We start from the raw sequence: 20,647 nt of genomic DNA on the forward strand, positions 1-20,647 counted from the left end.
CATGAGCTGGGATTCAAGAACGTGAGAAATCAAGTAGAAAGGCTACATTTCAAAGACTTCAAGAATCTACACCAGCACTCAATCTAAATTCATCTCCTAATGTGTGCAAATGGTGCAACGCATCCTCTCGACAAACCTCACAGAGAAGGAAATCATGTCTTACTATTATGCGGGGGCACAGGGTGATGGTGGTGTAGCCTCCTAATCTCCATATAGTAAAACAAGAAGTACAATAGCTTCTCTGGGAAGGTTACAGCACACAAGTCCTGAAAAAACAGGATCCTGGCCAAACGAGTAGGCAAAACAGGCCAGATCTTGCACAACTCACCACGCCTTTTTCCCATATCACTGACATCCGGTCCTCAACACCATTCACACCGTTGGGAATCTTGGTAAAATCATCCTTCCCAAGAGCTTTCTGGCAGGTGTTGAAAGTGCAGTTGTCAGTCCCTGTTGTGGTTAGATCACCACTGTAAAGGATAAACACACCTACCTGAATGATGGGGGTCAGTAGGTAGAACAGGTCAAGAGGAAACCACCATAACCTTCCCTAACTTCCTGCCTCCCTTCTCAGCTGAGTGTCCGAAAACTGCAGTGGGAAAGAGCAGCTTCCTCACGGACACTCTCCTCCTAGGAGGCACGACTGGAGAACACCCCGGCAAGACGCATGGTGACACGTTCTAGGCTGTTCCATCACTTATGGGTTCTGTGATTACAAGCTTGTCCACTGCTCAGTTTCTCATCTAGAAATTGATAGTTATATGTACTTGATGACACTTATTTCAGAATCATTGGCAACAATGCAAGTAAAACTCCTTGTGAGCAGAGTACTACACAAAGATGTACCATGGTGATCCACAGGAACAGAGGCAGGTCCTCTAGGGCGGCCCCTGGCCTAATGGGGACGTTGTGATGAGCAGAGATAGGACATTAGCTGATGATATTGATGTCCCCAGCGACAGGAATCCTGCTTTGACTTCCGAATAATCTTGGGGATGTAGAAGTGTCAAGGAGGCAGGAGGCAGAAAGGAAAGGGAAGTGAACTCTTATATGGTTTGTTGCAAAAGGCTCTTTGTTGACTGGGATATGAGAATCTGTGGATGGGGAGAGTCCGGATGCCCATGAATGGTGTAATTCTCAAAAAGAAAAGATCATAATGTCCTAGAAAGTGGTGTCTCTAAAAATAGTTTGGCTGGCCTTCCATGGGGATCACTACTCAAGGGCAGGATTTTGCCTTTCCACCCCTACAATGGTTCTGCCCTCAATTGTAACCTATTGTACCCATACAACAGGTATGCCTGGCTCCCAGTTTATATCAGCCTAGAAAAAAATTCATGAGTATTCTGAATGATAAAAATAAAACATAATAAAGAGACCTGGCTCCAGGCGATAAGAGATAGAAAAGACATGGAAAAAATCAGAAAAGAGTAAAATTTCTGTAAAAACGATCTGATTTTTCTGTATCCAGGAGAGATTTTGACACTACTTCATAACATAATTAAGCCAATGCTTTTTGGTCTCCAGGTAAGGGACAGTCCCCAGAGCCTCTCAGATCAAGTAGAACAGAATACTAGGAAGTCAGTGGAAGGTGCAGATGGTAAAAAAGATCTCCTACATTCAAACCTGAGTCTTGTAAAACACCTTATTTTGGCAAAACAGTTCACAATCATGTGCTAAATGATTACTTAGCCAATAGATTCATGAGGTAGTCAGGAGTTGAAGGGTCTGGTCTCAAAGGTGGTCCCATAACATGGTGGGCTGCATGGTGCCAGTCTTTATTCCAGTAGTGAGTGCCATCTGTGCCCAGACTTGCTGCTATGGGTTCTCCATAGACCACCTTCCCTGGAAAGTTAAAAGGAAGTATTCAGCACCTTAATTTGTTCTTAGAAGAATCATATGACAAACACATAAATATGAGTCTCTTTTATCTTAGTAAAGGATAACATGAATCCTAAACCCTTAGTGAGCAGGATTTAAAATAAAAACTACTTTTTATTGAGCATTTACTATGTTCCAATCAGTATGCATTGCATGTTATGGTAGATGACTATACCCACTCACTGATATCAGACTTGGCCACATGGTTTACTTTGGTCCATTAAATATGGATGGAAGTGACATGTGCTGCTTCCAGGCAGGAGTTGTTATATCCACAATGTGTTCTGCCATCCCCATTTTCCCTCTGTCGTGAGACCAGCAGGGGCTGCTCCTTCAGTCGTGTCTCAGACTGAATAGGATATAGAGCAGAGGTAGAGCCAACCCTTGATGGACATGAGTATGAATGAGAAATGAACTCTGTAGTTGTAAGCCAATAATATTTTGGATTCATTTATTACTGCACTATAACCTAGTAAAGCTAGTTGGTATATCTGCTATTCTAATGAAATCTTCTCAACACCCTATATAGGAAATGCTACTATCTCCATTAAAAGATGAAGACAGGGTTGATGGGGTTAAATAACTTCTCTACAGTTACATTACATGCATGTGATATAGACGGAGTGCAGGAGGTAGGATTTGAGTCCAGGCATTTTGACTCCAGTGGTCCTAACGTCTGTGCTACTACCCTGATGACAATTATCATATGGTCATATGGAGTTCAACCTCAGTGTATCTTTGCTGCAAATAGATTGATAATCTTATACACCCTTAAGAGAAAAAAAAAGCATCCTCTAAAAACATATTAAGTAAAAGAACGCTCAGATAAAATTGTAGCCAGAAATGCATATTTTAAAAATCATGCAAATGAGGCCATCAAAGGCTCACACAATGTTAGAAAAGTTAATAGTGCAAGTGAATTTGAATTTAAAATCAGAATCCTATCTCTGATTAGCATTTGTCAGAATAATAGCCTCCCTGGCATCCACCTGATCATATCCAAGGAGTCATAAAGGAGAGTGCATAGTAAAGAGATGTTGGCATACCAAATTAGTTCACTCTGGTTAATCAGATGCCAGATTTTGGTTAACATCCTGATATATAACTGAAATTAACTGATTTCCTCAGGGAGTACTGACAGTGGATGGCCACCAGCTGCCTGCGTCCTATCAAATTGGAATGTAGCACCCTATCATCTCACAGATCATTTCTCCCTCAGACCAGCCACTGTCCTCTAGCTAGCCTAGGAATTTGGAAAACCAGGAAAGCAAGGCTCATTGAAGCCTAACAAACTTTGCTTCTGAAGGAACCAAGTATCAGACGGTGATCAATAAAAGTTACCCGCCCCCCCCCCCAAAGGACTTAGCCACTGCTAAGATCCTTTGCTTTATGATACACACACACTAGGTGAATCCCATCCCCCTCCTGTTTGTCACTGTTCTAGTTCTGGAAAAGGTGAAATACCATTAATATCTTTTTGTGGTGTGTAAAACAAGCAATCATTTTAAATCTAAACTAAGAGGCAACGTGTTATTTGCTGGAGAGATAATGGGATGGGCGCAGCATTTTATGTGCAGTTATGAGGAGACCTTTCTGTTCCAAGAGAACTTTCTACAGATGCGTAGACAATGAGAAACTTAGAGACTTGATCAGCAATCACTTGACAAGTTGCCAACTCAGGAGTTTCCATGGTGCTTCATCATAGAGAAAAGGTCCTTATCACATGTTCTATTCAATCATTCGGCCCATCAAGGTGATGTGGGAATACTGTTCCAAAAGTTCTACAATTTTAATAGTGCTCAGGAAATATTAAAAGTGGCAGCTTCTACCAGGAATCTGCCAGGACTGTTTCGAAACCAGATAACAGGTAATTTCCTCGGAAGGGCTTAGCTCCTTTAAAATGTGACAGCTGCTTTTTGGTATATACAGCAAGCTCTTTGTTAGCTGGGCTATTTTCAACTGTCTCTCCATTAAGCAACTGTAAATATAAAAAACTGAAAACTGAAAGCGTGAAAATCCTTAGCCGCTCTTCCCCTATTTTACAACGGTTCTGGACATTTTCGAGGGACTAAACAGCATGCAAGAAGTACAGAGGGCAGGAAACAAGGGGCTGGATAAGCCATACATTGTAGAGTCCAACCAGACAATTCAGCATAATCGTGGGTTGTGTTAGATTTGAGCTAAAAATAAAGTCGTAATAAAGATAGCTGATATATGGAGAGCACTCTATAGTTTGCAAATATAGTTTGAAGGTCATATATCTCATTTGCCCTACACGGTAGCCCTCATGCTGGTTTGGCAATAAACTGACATTCAATGAGACTACCTAAACTGCCCCAAACACAGGAGTGGTAAGTGGTACACCAGAATTAGAGTCTTGGTACTCTGCTAGCATATCATGCATATGTGTGATGCTACTAGGAAAAGTGTCATTTTTCAATTCTTGGTAAAGACGGTGTATTTTTTTAATGTTTTCTTTTTTGTTGTTATTGTTCTTTTTTAAAAATGGAATTTATTGGGGTGATGGTGGTTAATAAAACTATACAAGTTTCAAGTGTACAACTCCATAATACATCATCTGCACACTGCATTGTGTGCTCACCACCCAAAGTGAAGTCTCATTCCGCCCCCATTTATCCCCTCTTTGCCCTCTCCCATCTCCCCCTACCCATACACCCCTTTCCCTCTGGCAATCACTGCACTGTTGTCTGTGTCTGATTTTTTTTTTTTCTTAATCCCATCACATTTTTTCCCAACCCCTCTCCCCTCTAACAGCTGTCAGTGTGTTCTATGTATCTATGAGTCTGTTTCTATTTTGTTTGTTAGTTACTTTGTTCATTAGATTCCACATATAAGTGAAATCATATGGTATTTGTCCTTTTCTGATTGGCTTATTTCACTTAGCACAATTCTCCCCAGGTCCATCCATGTTGTTGCAAAGGGTAAGAGTTCCTTCTTTTTCGTGGCCAAGTAGTATTCCATTGTGTAAATGTACCACAGTGTTTTTAACCACTCATCTATTGATGGGCAATTGGGCTACCTCCAAATCTTGGCTATTGTAAATAACACTAAGAGCATGTATTTTTAAATGTTTAAGTCAACCATGAGCTATTTGTGGATGTGGTTAAGCAATTTTCCAATTGCACTTCCTGATTTCATTTACTCCTCTTAGCAGGTTGGTAATGAAAAGTGCTATAACTGTCCTGTCTGGTACCTCCTGATTACATTCAAAATCAGAAAGCTTCAACAACTCTCAGGAGATAGTACATCTTTACCATTAATCTTCTCCCACTATCTCAGCAAGTTTCCCAGTATGTTGTATCCGGTCTCCCCATACATGTTCTCTCCTTCTTCCTCCATCTTTTGGCTTAAAACCAAAAAGACTCTGCACTTACGATGCAATCTCCTGCTTATAGGAGTTCTTCCCTCTGAGAGATTCTAAACATTCTCAAATAATGAAACGTGTCAAAACAATCTAAACTCCCTCCTGACCAGACAACCCATTAATTAGAGGAGAGTGAAGGAACGGGTGTTTACACCTTGTCTGGAGTTGGGAGCAGCACTGAATCCAGTCCTGGGACCTGTCAGGGCAGGTCAAGAGACACAGAGACTCGGGTGTAGGTGCTGGGAGGCCACAGTGGCTACCACAGAGCTGAACACATTTACGAAAATAATTGTTTCTAGCTAGAAGGGTTTGTTTTGATTGAAAATATTACATTTACAAAGGAAGACACTAATTGAGAAGGAAAATACACAGAAGTAGCACAATAGAGTAGATCACACAGGTTTAGGTTCAAATTCTGATTTTGCTACTTTTTAGTTGGTGACCTTGTACAAGGTGATCCTTGCTCTTAGTCTCAGTTTTTCTCATCTATGAAATAGGATCACAATGTCTTTCTAGTGTGGCAATATTGTAAGGATCAAATAAATTAATATATCTGAAAGTATCTCGCATCTTCCTAGGACTGTGGGGTCACTTCATGATTTGGACTGAATTATGTCCCTTGACAAAATTCAAATGTTAAAGCCCTAGCCCCCAGTATCTCAGAATGTGACTGTATTTGAAGATAGGGTCCTTTACAGAGTAATTATGTTAAAACAGGGTCATTAGTGTGAGTCTTAGTTCAATATGACTGGAGTCCTTATAAAAAGAGGAAATGTGTGCTCAGCATGGAGGGACCTGGAAAGTATTATCCTAAGCAAAACAAGCTAAACAGAGAAAGACAAATATCATCTGACTCACTTATCTGTGGAATATAATGAACATAACAGTCTGAGGAACAGGGTAGTCCCAGAGACGTGGAAGTGGGGTACAGACTGACAATTCCCAGAAGAGGAGGTAGTGGGGAGAGATAAACCACAGAACGTATATGCATGTGTGCATGAACAATGGACATGGACAACAAAGCTGGGGACAGGGCGGGGAGGGGGGGAGGGGGGAATCAGTGGGGGGGGAGAGAAACATCTGTAACAAAAATAAATAAATTAATTTAAAAAAAAAAAAGAGGAAATGTGGATATAGACACTATTTGAAGACACGGAAAGAAGACAGTCATGTAGAAATTAAGGACCGAGGCCTGGGACACATCCTTTCTTCTCAGAGAGAACCATCCTTGCCAACACCTTGATCTCAAACTTCTAGATTCCAGAATTGTGAGAAAATACATTTGTGTTGTTTAAGGCACCCAGCAGCCCCGGCCAACTAATACAAGCCAAACTGTTAGCTTCCTTAGGTCACACCATCTACTTTCCACAAAGTGTTTACATGATCAGTGTTCAACTCCTCTGCAGCTGGGCATGAGGTAAATCATCTTGCTCTGAAGTTAAAAGACAAGGGGGTATTCAGACATTCAGGTACAAGAAAGGAGAAAGGAAGCCTGAGATTTAAATCTACGTGACTCAGCCGCACAGTAGCGCTTGCGTAGGAACAGCACTGTTCCCAAGCATCCGTTCATCACACTCGTGCAAACGGCTCGCTCTCCTTCCGCAGAACAAGCCTCGGTCAGTGCGACCACAGGCGAGAGAGTGGTCCCTGTGTGGCTCCTTCTCCCCATCACTCCCCAAACACAAGAGGAATGCAGCCCGAACTCAAAGGAGTAGAGTCATGGAAAACATTCTTCTTGGGGTGCAAAGGGGAGTTAAAGTTGGGAGCAAGGGGGCCGGTTGGTGCCCCTCACCTCTGCCTAGAAAATGAACTTCCTAAGTCGGTGTTGATGCCTCCGAGTGAAGCCCCACACTGAGATCAAAGCTCACCAGTCAGTGATGCCCTACTTACATACACAAAGCTCACCCCAGACCTCTAGTTTAGGGCCAGGCCTGCTCAGAAAATACTCCTACATAGCACCTGAGGAACCCCCACAGTCTCTACTCCAATCACCTAAACTGTCCAGGCGTCAGTACCAGCAGCCCAGGGTCACCAGACACTGAAAACAAACAAACAAACACAGAAAGAGGGGCCACAGTGTTAAAAATCAGAAAAGCTGACTCAGCAAAACCAGGGTAAGCCAGGAAACCAAAGTATTTTTTAAAATTTCCATTAGTATTCTTAGAGAGATCTAGAAGGATCAGAGACAGGAGAGTTTTCTTGGAAATAGCCGTATGATTACAAAACCAAAAGATCATCGACAGGGCAGAAGTAAATAAAATCCTTCCCTAAAATATAGAGCAAAATTATAAAGATTTTTAAAGGTGAAAATAGTTAAAGGACATGGATGATTAATGCAAGAGGTCCGAGAGGAGAGTTCTAAGAAAAGAAACAGAAAATTAATATGAAGGAAATAATACAAGAAAAAATTTTCAGAATCAAAGATCAGTCTTCAGATTGAAACAGGCTTCTGAACACGATGGTGAATTTTTTAAAAGCCTACTGCTAAATGTAGTCTTTATACATTTTTGGACTTCTAAATGAAGAGGAATACAAAAAAAATCTTCCAGGTGGCTAATAAAGTTAGTGACGAGACAAGAATTGCACTGGCATTTGCTTGAGTATCAGTAACACTAGATGCCACTAGTGAATAAAATGGTGCCCTTGTAATTCAGAAGAAAGTAGTTGTGAACGTAGAATTCTACGACCATTCATGTTGTCAAACAAGCTTGAAGACAAGAAGCAGGAGATTTACCTTTGAACACTCTTCCTAAAAATATTCCCGGAGTATCTTCAAGGTAATTCAAGAAAAGGGGAGATGCGGGAACCAAGAAACAGCGTATCCAGCCTAGGAGGCTGGAGAGGAGATCCTAGAAGGGCATCTCTACAGCAGGCTGGGACAGCAACTATCAAAAATAAAACAGAGCCTGGCCGGTGTGGCTCAGTGGTTGAGTTTCAACCCATGTACCAAGAGGTCACTGGTTTGATTCCCAGTCAGGGCACATGCCCAGGTTGTGGGACAATCCCCAGTGGGGGGCACGCAGGAGGCAGTCAAACAATGTTCTCTCTCATCGATGTTTCCATCTCTGTCTCCCTCTCCTGTATTCTCTCTCTAAAACCAATAAAGAAAAAAAAAATAAAAATAAATAAATTAAATTAATTTAAAAAGAGCCCTGGCCCTGGCTGGTCCGGCTCAGGGGTTAGAGCGTCCACTGGTGTACTAAAGAGTCTTGGGTTTGATTCCAGCCAAGGGCATGTACCTCAGTTGTGGTTCAGTTTCTGGCCATGGTTGGGGTCATGTGGAGGCAGCCAATCAATGTGTCTCTTTCACATCGGTGTTTCTTTCTCTCTCTCTCTCTCTCCCCCTTCTTCCCTCAAACTCTGCCTGAAGATAAATGGAAAAATATCCTCAGGTGAGGATTAAAAAAAACAAAACATCCCTGGACGGTTTAGCTCAGCGGTTGGAGCGTCAGCCTGCGGTACAGAGAGACCCCAGTTCAGTTCCCGCTAAGGGCACGTACCTGTGTCCCTTCACATCGATGTTTCTCTCTCTCTCTCTCTTCCTCTCTCTCCCTCCCACTCTATCTGAACAAAAAAATGGAAAAATGTCCTCAGGTGAGGATAAAAACAAAAACAAAAAACAAAACAGAGCTCTGGCCAGTGTGGTTCAGTTGGTTGGTCATCTGGTTGATTCTGGGTCAGGGCCCTGTGCTGGGGGCTCTAATCCTGGTGGGGGGCGGGGTGCAGGAGGCAGCCAATCAATGTTACGCTCTCACATAAATTTCTTTCTTTCTCCCTTCCCCTTTCTCTCTCTCTAAAAATCAACAAATATTCTTAAAAATAAACAAATAAATAAATAAATAAAACAGAAAGTTCGAAGATTCTCTTCCCCCCGCCCCCCAAAGAATCTCTGCAAGAAAAGCCGATTCCATTAATAGAAGGTGTGATGAAGAAGTGAAAATCTTCATGGTATGGTAAAGAAGGTGCATGTTTCTTTCCTGAACCTATTTTTAAAAGAGCTAACTGGAAAAAAAAAAAAAACCTCTATAAGATAATAATGGCCTAAATATGTAGCAAGCTGATATAAGGCGTGCTTCAAATCTTATTGGCATTCAAGAGAGGAAGCCTACTTGACCTTGACACTTGGCAGTTACTTTTCCCAAAATTAACTTAAATAACACAAGCTTGCAGTTCAACTTAGTGACATACATTTCTCTGAGGTTCCCTGCTCAGTAACTGTTTCTACAGAGAAGATTATTTCCACAGTCTTAGATAGTAACAGTTTTAAATTTTAGATTTAACCTGTGGGCAAGGCATGGAAGACCTAATTACAGTCACAGAGATAGTATGGTTGATAGAAGTCAGAAGGAGCAGAGACGGTAATGCAGGGCCTCTAAACTCTTTGTCAGCCTAATAGAGAATGAAGAGATACCACTAACATAATAGCTAAAGCACAAATTTCATTAATATCATTTGAAGGTGACAATCATTACTAACAAAATTCAGGAGGTAAAAAGTAAGATTGACAGGAGTTAAATTGCTCATTTTTCATAATTTAGAGTCAAGTGATGCTGTCACAGATTGTGAATCACTATTTATAAATTTATGGTTTCGATTTTAGAGGTTATCACCAGAAACTTGATGATAGATATGGTTAAAAATCAGTCATTGCAGGACTGAGCTGAGGGTGATATTTCATACATTCCTGATCATTTCCCTTCCTGGCATGTGTGTGTTTTTTTTTTTTTATGACAATGTTTTAAATAAAAAATTTAAATATATGGCCAAAACCCAAAAGCAATTAATATAAACTTGATATTTATGTTTCCCAACTTTGTAAACTGGTTTCTTCTTCTTTTTTTTTTATCCTCACCCGAGGACATTTTTGCATTTATCTTCCGATAGAGCGGGAGGGAGGGAGGGAGGAAGAGAGAGAGAAACATTGATGTGAGAGAGGCACATCGACTGGTTGCCACCCACACAACCCCATCCGGGGCCAGGGACAAACCGCAACTGAGGTACGTGCTCTTAGTGGGAACCAAACCCAGGACTCTCTGGTCTGTGAACTGACGCTCTAACTGCTGAGCCAAACTGGCCAGGGCTGCTGCTTCTTCTTCTTCTTTTTAAATCCTCACCTGGGGATCTTTTTCCATCTATCTTCAGATAGAGTGGGAGGGAGGGAGGGGGAGAGGGAGAGGGAGGGGAGGGGGAGAGGGAGAGGGAGAGGGAGAGGGAGAGGGAGAGGGAGAGGGAGAGGGAGAGGGAGAGGGAGAGGGAGAGGGAGAGGGAGAGGGAGAGGGAGAGGGAGAGAGAGAAGCACCAACCACCAACGTGAGAGAGACACATCAATTGGTCGCCTCCTGCACAACCCCGACCAGGGCCAGGGAAGAACCACAACCCAGATTCGTGCCCTTGACCTCTTGACCAGAATTGAACCCATGACTCATTGGTCCGAGGGTTAATGCTCTAACTGCTGAGCCAAACCAGCCAGGGCTAAACTGGTTTCTTCTTTAGTAAATTGCAGAGTAACCATAAATTTGGACTTTGGGCTGCTGTGGACTTGAGCTTGAATTCCAGGTTTAGCGCTTACTAGTGAAGCATCTTGGGCTTAATTTACCAAACTTTCCCAAGCCTCAATTTCACTGTCACAGACAGTGGCAAAATTTAGCTTGAATTATTGTTGTGACAATTAAAAATGATAATGTATATTAAAATATACTGCTGAGATAATATGTAATAAAACCTGAAGTGAGACCAGCTATTAAAATTGTGCTGAGCCCATGTTAAGCACTCAACAAACAGTGTTGGTTATTATAATCACTAACCCTCATGTTACTATCTTTTGGGTATGTAGTTGGCAATTCAACAATGAAATCGAACTTAACAGCATTGTATTTCCACACAACTACAATAGAGACAATTAATAATTGGCATCTTTTAAGCCCACTGGCACAGTGACTCTGAAGCTGTAATATGCATATGAATCACCTGAGGTTCTAGCATATTCTGATTCAGTGGGTCTGGGATGCTGTTCAAGGGGTTCAAAGCTGTGTATTTCCAGTGAGCTCTCAGGGGGTGTCAATGCTACATTCCAGGGACCACACTAGATGATAGAATGGCCTGCAAAGGAATTTACAGGTAGGAAATATTCATAATATAAATCTGTTTCTTATTTAAACAAGATAAAAATGAACAGATTTACATTGCTTTTTTATGTTCAGAAATTGTGTTAGATAATAAATGAGTGCAGACGGTAAATGAATCTTCTGTAAAATGTATGGTCTACCAGCTCTTGTCACTTGGTACTCCTGGGGTCTGCCCTTGGGATGGCTGGTGCAGTCACCATGTGAATGGTTTGGTGTTCTTTATGTCCAGCCCTACCCTGCCCCCTTTCGGTTCCTGTTTGATCACATGCCTTGATCATATGACAGGAGTCATGTGCCAGGGGTGTGAAATCTCTCATCATAATTTACTCTGAGAGATCTTCTACCTCTTTGACAATCGTGCATTAGAGTATTCTCACAAGTACTATTACAATACGTCTGACTCAACGATAACATTTGGGGTGACATTTTAAATAGTCCACATTTAGTCCTGGCTGGTTTGGCTCAGCAGTTGGAGCATTGGCCTGCAGACCAGAGAGTCCCGGGTTCAGTTCTCGCTAGGGGTACGTACCAAAAAAAAAAAATTCCACATTTATAATCCCTTTAAAAAGAAATTTAGCAACATCCCCAAAGTACATATGCATCTACCCTTTGAACCTGCTGTCCCACTTCTAGGCATCTACCCTGAGGATAGAATTTTGTGGCAGGCAGAACAATGGCACCTCAAAGCTGTTCCTGTCTTAATCCACATAACCTGTGAATATGTTACCTTACAAGGTAAAAGGGACTTCATGGTTGTGATTAAATGATGGACCTGAGACAGAGAGATTATCCTGGACCACTCAGGTGTGCTCAAGGTAATCCAGGGTTCCTCAAAGGCGAGGGGAAAGGCAGAAGAATCAGAATAATGCAGTGTTCTCCACCCACCACTGCTGGCTTTGCAGATGGGGAAGGGGACAAGAGCCGAGGAATTTGTGTCATCTCCAGACGCTGACACAGGCAAGGGAAGGGATTCCCCTAGAGCTTCCAGAAGGAACAAAGCCCTGCTGACACCTTGGTTTTAGCCCAGTGAGACCTGACTCCTGACCTCTAGAACTATCAAGTAATAAAATTGTGTTGCGTTAAGCCACTAAGTTTGTGGTAATTGTTAGAGCAGCAATAGAAAACTAAATCACCTTCCACAAATATAAAATAGCATATGCATAAGGCCATCATTGTGGTTCTATTTGTAACAGCTAAAAGACTGGAAACAACCCAAATATCCATCATTAGGGACTAGCTGAACAAATGCAGTGGCATACTCTGCACCTGTGAATGAGAATGAGGAAAGCCTCCATACCTAATATTAGCTGACCTTTAAGACATAGTTTTGAGTAGAAAAAAAAAGCAAGATACAGCACACTATGTATAGCATTTTACCTTTTGTGTAGGAAAGAAAGAGAAGTAAGAATATACATATATTATTTTTTATCAAGAGAAACACTATAAAAATAGGTTACAAGTAAATTACTATTTTTTATTTTTTTTATCCTCACCCGAGGACGTTTTTCCATTTTTTGCACAGATAGAGTGGGAGGGAGAGAGGAAGAGAGAGAGAGAGAGAGAAACATCGACGTGAAAGGGACACATTGAGTGGCTGCCACCCGCACGACCAACCAGGGCCGAAGACAAACTACAACCGAAGTCCATGCCCTTAGCGGGAACCGAACCCGGGTCTCTCCGGACCGCAGGCCGATGATCTAACCGCTGAGCCAAATCGGCCAGTGCGGCTACAAGTAAATTAATAAAAACAATTACTTCTCTGAGAATACATTTTTAATATATAACTTTGACTTGTGCACCATGTAAATGTTTTTACATATTCAAAAATTTAATTTAATTTAATTTAATTTAATGTAATTGAAAATAAAATTAAATGCTCATACTTGAATTTTTCTGCCTATGATTTATATTCTAAAACCTTCCCTAGAATTTTACTCCTAATGGAATTCTATCCCAGAGCAAATTAAATCCCTAAGATCAAGGGACTGTTTCCTGACAGATCTGTCAAAATTGTAGCTTGCTGGTGGGTTAAGACCGACCATTTCTGCTGAATTTACTGTTTCTTAAATCATATTCTGACATTATGTTCCTGACTGACAGGTTGTAATGCTACTCAGCAAAGCAAGTATAGAACAGCAATATATAACCATTTCATAAGGTTAGCAACAGTGCCATCTGGTGGCAAAAATCTAATGCTGTAACTTTAAAATTGCAGTGTTTTCTTTCCAAGTGTTGTGTTTCTTTAACTGAAATTACATTATGGAGGGGTCTGGGGGAAGGGGGTGAGGAGACAAACAGAAATGGTTGGTAGTAACACCTTATTAACTCCTGTGTGAAATCGAGTTTACTCTTAACACAAGATAGTGATGGATTGCATTTTAAAAATGCACTAGGGTGGCACAGAGTCATTGAACCTTCATTAACAAGAACCAATTTTGGGAAAATGTATTTTAGTGTCAGTTATAGACATGCTAAATGTATTTTGATAGTTTTATAATCCATATTATAAAAGTGCACAAACAAACAAACAGGATGATTTAGAAGACTATATCTGATTATTTGGTTTTCTAAAAGTGAGATGATAGAAACTATTAGCACATCCCAGGAGGGTCTAAAGCCATTGAATGAAATGCATCTTATTTGTTTTTCATCCTTCCTTAACTAGTATTGTCTAATGAATGAAATTATATCTCTACCCATTTCTTATAAAAAATAGGATACTTTCTCTTTCTTTTATGATGACTGTGTATTAAATTGAACTAAAGAACTGAGGCAATTAGGCAATTTGGGGGTAAAATAACTTTGGTCTTAAAATCATAACATAATTGGCATAAAAAATACTATTTGGATAATTGCTTCAGTTGCACCAATACCCAAGTTATGAAATAGATCAATTCATTTCAAAAAAATTTTGTGGAGACCTACTCTGTGCCCTGCACTAAGCCGATTTGGGTACTGGGAGGAATAGTGGACATAGATGCCTAAGAGACAGAGAAGCTACTTTAAAGTTAACTGGAGAGTTTACATTTGGCCATCAGATTAGAAAATGGGCTAATAGTGGTGTTAAGGATGGGGACCCGTGGCTGAAGAAAATGTCTTGAGGTTCCAAGGATGAGGAAGAAATAACCTGAAGGAAGAGAAGCCGTCTTGAAGGTGAGCAAAAGGGAGAACAAGAAGAAGACATGCCTCAGGATGAAAGAATGCAGAAGGGATGGTAAGGGGGGACGAACACTTGCGGAAATTCATGCGCAACTTTCTCACACGCAGAAGAGAGATTGCAGCTATTTTCCCGTACGCCCTACGAACGCAGCGGAGAGCGAGTTACCGTCTCTCCTGGCGTCCGCGATCACCTTCGCCGCAGACTTGCTCATCACGTGCACGATGTACAGGGGGCAGCCCACGGCGCCCGCGATGGTGACGGCTCTCAGCGTGGCCTCGGCCTCCACCGCTTCTGGGCGGCACAGCTCATGGCCCTCGGGGCCTGTTATCCCCAAAGCCAGCATCTTCTTTGCTTCCTAAAAAGGCAGCAGGAACATACACATGTGCAAGGAAGGTGTACTAATGAGAAATGCCATTACTGTATCGTAAAAGACATACACTGACAAGCTTTTAGATCTAGTAGGTATAGGAGAGTGTGTGTGTGTGTGTGTGTGTGTGTGAGAGAGAGAGAGAGAGAGAGAGATATGTATGTGCGCATATTCGGTAAAAGTAAATTTAATTTTCTGGCAGTGTATGTTAACTTTCATATACATATTTCACAATTCAATTATTTTGATCGAAAAGGTAAAAAAGATATGAGATCCGTTCTAATCATTCTTTGAGCAGCAGTGTTTGGATTTAAGACATTATTGGCTCAGAACAAACAAAAGAAAACAAAAGTATGCGAATCCCCAGTATTAGATCCTTGTTGAAATGACTCGTGGTATTACATTAGGTAGTTAATTCTGCTCTGCGGAATCAGTCTTCACTGCCCTCTCCCCCCACGCGCGGAATGATATTGGACCAGGTATTTCCCCTCTCCGAACTGTTCTGTCTTCCTTACAGAAAAGGCAATAAGTCGAGACAGTGCGTGGGGCAATGGCTTGCCCTGCATCACACAGCCCGACAGTGGGAGATCTTGTAAACCCTGGTCTGTTCGCATTTACAGCTCACGCTCTCCTCCCATCCTCCTCGCGGCCACCTGGCCCCCGAGCCTGCGTCTCCCCGACTTTAATAGGAACTGAGCCTGGGGAGAGAAAAACATCAGCTAATATAAAGGGTAGGAGACAGCTCTTTAAATCTTGCAGTCTGCGCACCCTTAGGGCATTAATAATGGAACTAACACGAGGAATAAATATCATCTAGATTCCTCCAGAGCACTTTTTAATACCCGGTTTCTGAAAAGAGTAAAACTTTAAACAGTTACCTAATACACTGCCTAAGTCATCAGATTAAGCTGATGTACACACACACACACACACACACACACACACACGTGCTGGGCTACACAAAGAGAAATATTTGTGTGTTTATAATAAACAAGTTTGAGATCTAATATAATAGCTGCTTTGCAATAGAAAAATCCTTATTCAAAATCATATATTTTCTGAGTAAAATTCAGAGCAGAGACTCAAGTAAAGGAAATTGGGTGTTTCTAAATCTCAGAGTATCAGTTTCTTCCAATGCATTACCTGAGTTTACCCACTTAGGGTCAATCGCCTTCATCATTCCCGCAGAAGCTCTGGGAGGCCGTGCTTACCTGTGCGATCAGGTCTCCGTTCTCCGCATGGACCTGGGCGATCGCTCCGATGTCCTTGCACCGAGAGAAGGCTGCGTACAGCTCGCCATCGCTCACCATGTACACATCTTTGTAGGCCATAAACATCTTGAAGGAGTTCACACCTTTCTCTTGAGTAAGGATTTTCATTTCTTCTTTGACCTAAAAGGAAGCAACAAGAAAATGTCACTGTTTAATTTAAAGATAATTTCCTTATTTTCCAGAACGTGACATTTAGAGGAGTATTAAATAAAATAAGAACAGTTTAATTCCAGAAACGAGGAAAGTAAGGCCTTGATCGCTCCCCCATGCTAGACTCCGTTTCATCTGCTGCTGTGATACTTTTAAATCATGGAAGAGTTCATAGTTTTTCCCAAAGCACTTCATTTCTAGACTTGGATATAAACTCCCGATATGAGGAAACTATTCTAGAAAGTGAAGATAAAGCTATGTAGCAGCCACAGAAACGTTTGTGTCTAGAAGGAATCCAAGCTAATGTGAGGTAAGGAGTTTGGACTCAAATGCAAACCCACGGGATGAGTTCGAGAGGAAGTGGAGGGTGTAGATGGACCCAGCCCGAGGCAGCTCCTGGGAGCTGACAGATGCTGGACCAGTGGGGATGCTCAGGAACCTTCGGCTGACAATGGTAAGGGCAAGTAAAGACCACGACTAACTGAGCGATTGCCCTTGCAGAGACTTACCAATTCAAGTCTCGTAAGGACCAAAAACTTCAAAGAATATATTGGTAGATTTGACCAAAAAAAATTGTTGGACCTTCTATATGTTAACACACACCAAAAAATATAACAGATTATTGCTTTTAGTTGACAAAAGCTCTTTCAACTTGATAAGAAAAACCCTAACTTTCCAGGTGAAAAATGTGACCAACAATTCAAACAGTAAATATAAACGACTAATTAATGTGAGAAAAAAAAAGTTTACCTTCCCACTGATTAAAAGGTGAAAATCCACTGATTAAAAGGTGAAAATAAAGCAATAGAACATGTTCTGCTGAGCCAGCAACGGTTAAACATGACAATGCTACATGTTAAGTCACTCGCCTCTAACCTTCTATGTGCCCTTACTAATATTCCTTGCTTTTCTCTATGTGGCTCTCTCTGCTGGCGTATTACGTAGTTACCTGTGATGGCCTGCTTCCCCCCCCCCCCCGCCCCACCCCCGAGAGCAGGGGCTTTGTACAGTTTGTCCACTGCCATGTCCTAGAACAGTGCCTAGTGCCTAGTGGCCACTCAATAACTATTTGTTGAGTGAATGAATGAATGAATGAATGAATAATATACTTCTGTATGAGATATGTCATACTTTGTACATACATATATGAAGGAATGGAAAAAACATCAAAGTGTTGAGAGTGGTCATCACTGAAACGATGGAATGAGCTCTAAAATATGTTAAGTGACAACAGCAAGGGCAGATCATGGTATCATTTGGCTCATTTTTCAAATTTTCTGTGATTTCAAATTTTCTACCATGGGTATATTGCTTTTATAATGTCAGAAGAAAAATAATGACATAATGACATTATTAGCATATTCACATGATGGGCTTCCAAAGGGGATTGTGATCTGCATCGCTCAGAGGAAATAGTGATTGCTCCCTAAGTAGAAGAGCCTTTCTGAAGGTGACCTTGTCACCCATCCTTGTCATCGGCACCCAGGGGTAAGTCCCACGGTCCTACTCTCAGGCACAGGGCTTGAGCCCCGCTACTCCAAAGGTGCGGTGCCTGAGCCAGCAGCATCAGCATCCCCGGAAGCTTGTTCAAAACACAGAATCTCAGCCCCACCCAGACCTACTATTATAGATTGACTTGTATCTCCCCAAAATTCAAATACTGAACCCTAACCCCAAGTACTAAATGTGACCTCATTTAGAAATCGAGACGCTGCAGATGTAATTAGTTAGGATGAAGTCATAGGATGGGCCCTAAACTAATTTGACTGATGTCCTGAGGAGAAAGGGACATGCAGATGCTGATGCACATGGGGAGAACATTTTGGGAAGATGAAGGCAGAGATTGGGGTGATGCTTTTGCAAATCAAGGAAGGTCGAAGACTCCCAGCGAACCACCAGAGGCTGGTGAGAGGATGGGACAGGTTCTCCCTCACAGCCCCAGGAGGAACCAACCCTGCCCAGACCTTCATCTCAGACTTGTAGTCTCCAGAACTGTAAGAAAATAACTTTCTGTTGCTGAAGCCCCCTCGTCTCTGTACTTTGTTACAGCAGCCCAAGCATACTAACCCACATAATGCACAAAATCTGTATTTCAGCAATGTTCACCAGGTATCCATTGGCACCTTTAAGTGTGAGAGGTGCTGGTAAGGGCGATCATCATCACGTTTGCTGCAGTAAAATCAGAGGGGAGGAATGAGGAAGGGAGGGAGGGAGGAAACCAGGAAGGCGGGAAGACCCCCAAAGCATAAAAGAGATCAGATGCCTCACTTCGAATGGCATTTTTGGAGAAAAATTAACTTTAGCTGTGGACTGTGAACCTTGCTACTATATTTGCTAAGCTACCTGTTAAAGATTGATTATTTGTTTTATATTAACTTGGTGTCTAAAGCCCAATTTTTCGGGGGAGGTGGGGGCCTAAGTTACATGGTAACATGAAATAAAGTCACCCTTGTGAACCCTTTCTGGTAAAAAGATTTCTGAATTAAGTCCAATATGGAAAAACACGTTGTTGATTTAAATCACAAGTAAAACTTTCTTCTAAAGTACACATGTAAATTTATATGGGGAGAAATGGATACATTTTAACATCTCTCAAAACCATTTTCCTTGTCTGAATCACGTTACATTTCTGCTATGGCCTAAGTGACGAGCAGCTGTGGAAGGCTGGTCTAAGCTCCACCGTGAAATGATCTGACGAGGGGGTGACATCAACAGTCGCGCAGAAAGAGCACCGGCTTGGGAGACCACTGGGAGGAAGCCCTGAAACATCTCGGTCTGTTCTCCCTTCTCTTTCTAGTGCACGAGAGAGAGGGGGGGGCGGAGGGCCCAGAGTTAGAATGGAAGCATCTAGTTTTAAATAATTTCTTTGGTTTTTCTCCAAAAATTAAACATTTCTTAAAATTTTTTTTTCTTTATTGATTTTACAGAGAGAGGAAGGGAGAGGGAGAGAGAGCTAGAAACATTGATGAGATAGAACATCGACTGGCCGCCTCCTGCACACCCCCACACTGGGGATCGGGCCCACAACCTGGGCATGTGTCCTGGCAGGGAACTGAACCAGCGACCTCGTGGTGCATGGGTTGATACTCAACCACTAAGCCACACTGGCCAGACCAAAAACTAAACATCTCTAAGTAAAGTTCTGGTCTGTGAAAAAAAATACCATTTAAAAGAATCTGGAGATGTCGAAGTCGAGAAAAAGAGAGATCAGTACTTTTTAAAATTACATGTCATGAATTAAATATTAGAAAAGGCTGTTGTGAATTATTATGAAGGATTTTTGCTATTATCTGTGTATGAATTTTAATGTTTTTTCACTGATTTTTTAGAGAGAGAGACAGAAGCATCGATGTGAGAAACATAGACCGGCTGCCTCCTTCACGGCCCCTACTGAGCATCAAGCCTTCAACCTGGGCATGTGCCCTGACCCAGAATCAAACCTCTCAGTCCACGGGACAATGCTCAATCCACTGAGCCACACCAGCTGGGCTGTATATGATTTTTTAAATTTTAGTTTTGAAAACTGACAATACTGCACAGGAATCAAAATTCAAAAGGTACACAAGTACATGCAATAGAAAGTCTTCCCTCCAGTTCTGACCTTCAGTCATCCACCAGTTTCTTGTGTTTAAACATTACCAGTTTCTTGATCTTGTGCAGAGCAAAGATTAGGGAACTGAATGGAAGAAACTGGACCCCTGGGCGGTTCACCTGGTCACTCCACCATGTCACTGCCACGTGAAGGCTGTAGTCGCAGCAGACTTGGGGATCAGCCCAGCCTCGCCAGGTCTCAAAGGCTTTGATGAGGGAGCTGCCTTTCTGAGGAATGGCAAAATCGATGATCATGGTGGTGCCTCCTGCCAGGGCAGCCTGGAACCACAAGATTTCAACAAGTGAGACATCAATTTTCTGCTAAAGTCATTTATCTCCTTGAACAATATGCATTTGCAAGCAATTGGGCAAACTTGATGGGTCCGGGAAATTGCACAAAGAAGTTGCCTTTAAAAGACCAAGAGGGACATAAGTAGACTTCCCATAAATTAAAATTTGAAGTCTTAAAACTGCTGGAGTGAAGCATTTGATATCTTGCTTCCCGACATTGTCCTCGGTTTGGCTCAAACACTTACAAAAATTCAAAAAAAAAATAAAATAAAATAGAACTGCTGGAGTTGCATCTATAAAAAGAAGGGTGTATCTGATGAAATGAAAATGGCTTTGATCCAAAGAAAACAGAGGGAGGACTATACAGACAAACCAAAATGGAGACGTGAAGATTTAATTATGTTTTCTTCTCTAGAAAACTGTATTCAT

The 20,647-nt window shown here is 41.8% G+C and overlaps 1 protein-coding gene across 1 annotated transcript in view; it reads right to left on the bottom strand.

Moving 5' to 3' along the window:
- The window catches only part of DPYS (dihydropyrimidinase), a 98,559-nt gene that overhangs the window by 55,126 nt on the left and 22,786 nt on the right, over positions 1-20,647 (bottom strand). The window contains exons 2-6 of the mRNA XM_036264151.1: positions 20,048-20,206; positions 16,127-16,306; positions 14,714-14,903; positions 1,686-1,842; positions 329-470 (exon numbers count right to left, since the gene is read on the bottom strand). Coding sequence (XP_036120044.1) covers positions 329-470; positions 1,686-1,842; positions 14,714-14,903; positions 16,127-16,306; positions 20,048-20,206 — 828 coding nt within the window. The remainder of the gene's footprint in view (positions 1-328; positions 471-1,685; positions 1,843-14,713; positions 14,904-16,126; positions 16,307-20,047; positions 20,207-20,647) is intronic.

The sequence above is a fragment of the Molossus molossus genome, unplaced genomic scaffold (assembly GCF_014108415.1).
Source record: "Molossus molossus isolate mMolMol1 unplaced genomic scaffold, mMolMol1.p scaffold_m16_p_16, whole genome shotgun sequence".
Lineage (NCBI taxonomy): Eukaryota > Metazoa > Chordata > Mammalia > Chiroptera > Molossidae > Molossus > Molossus molossus.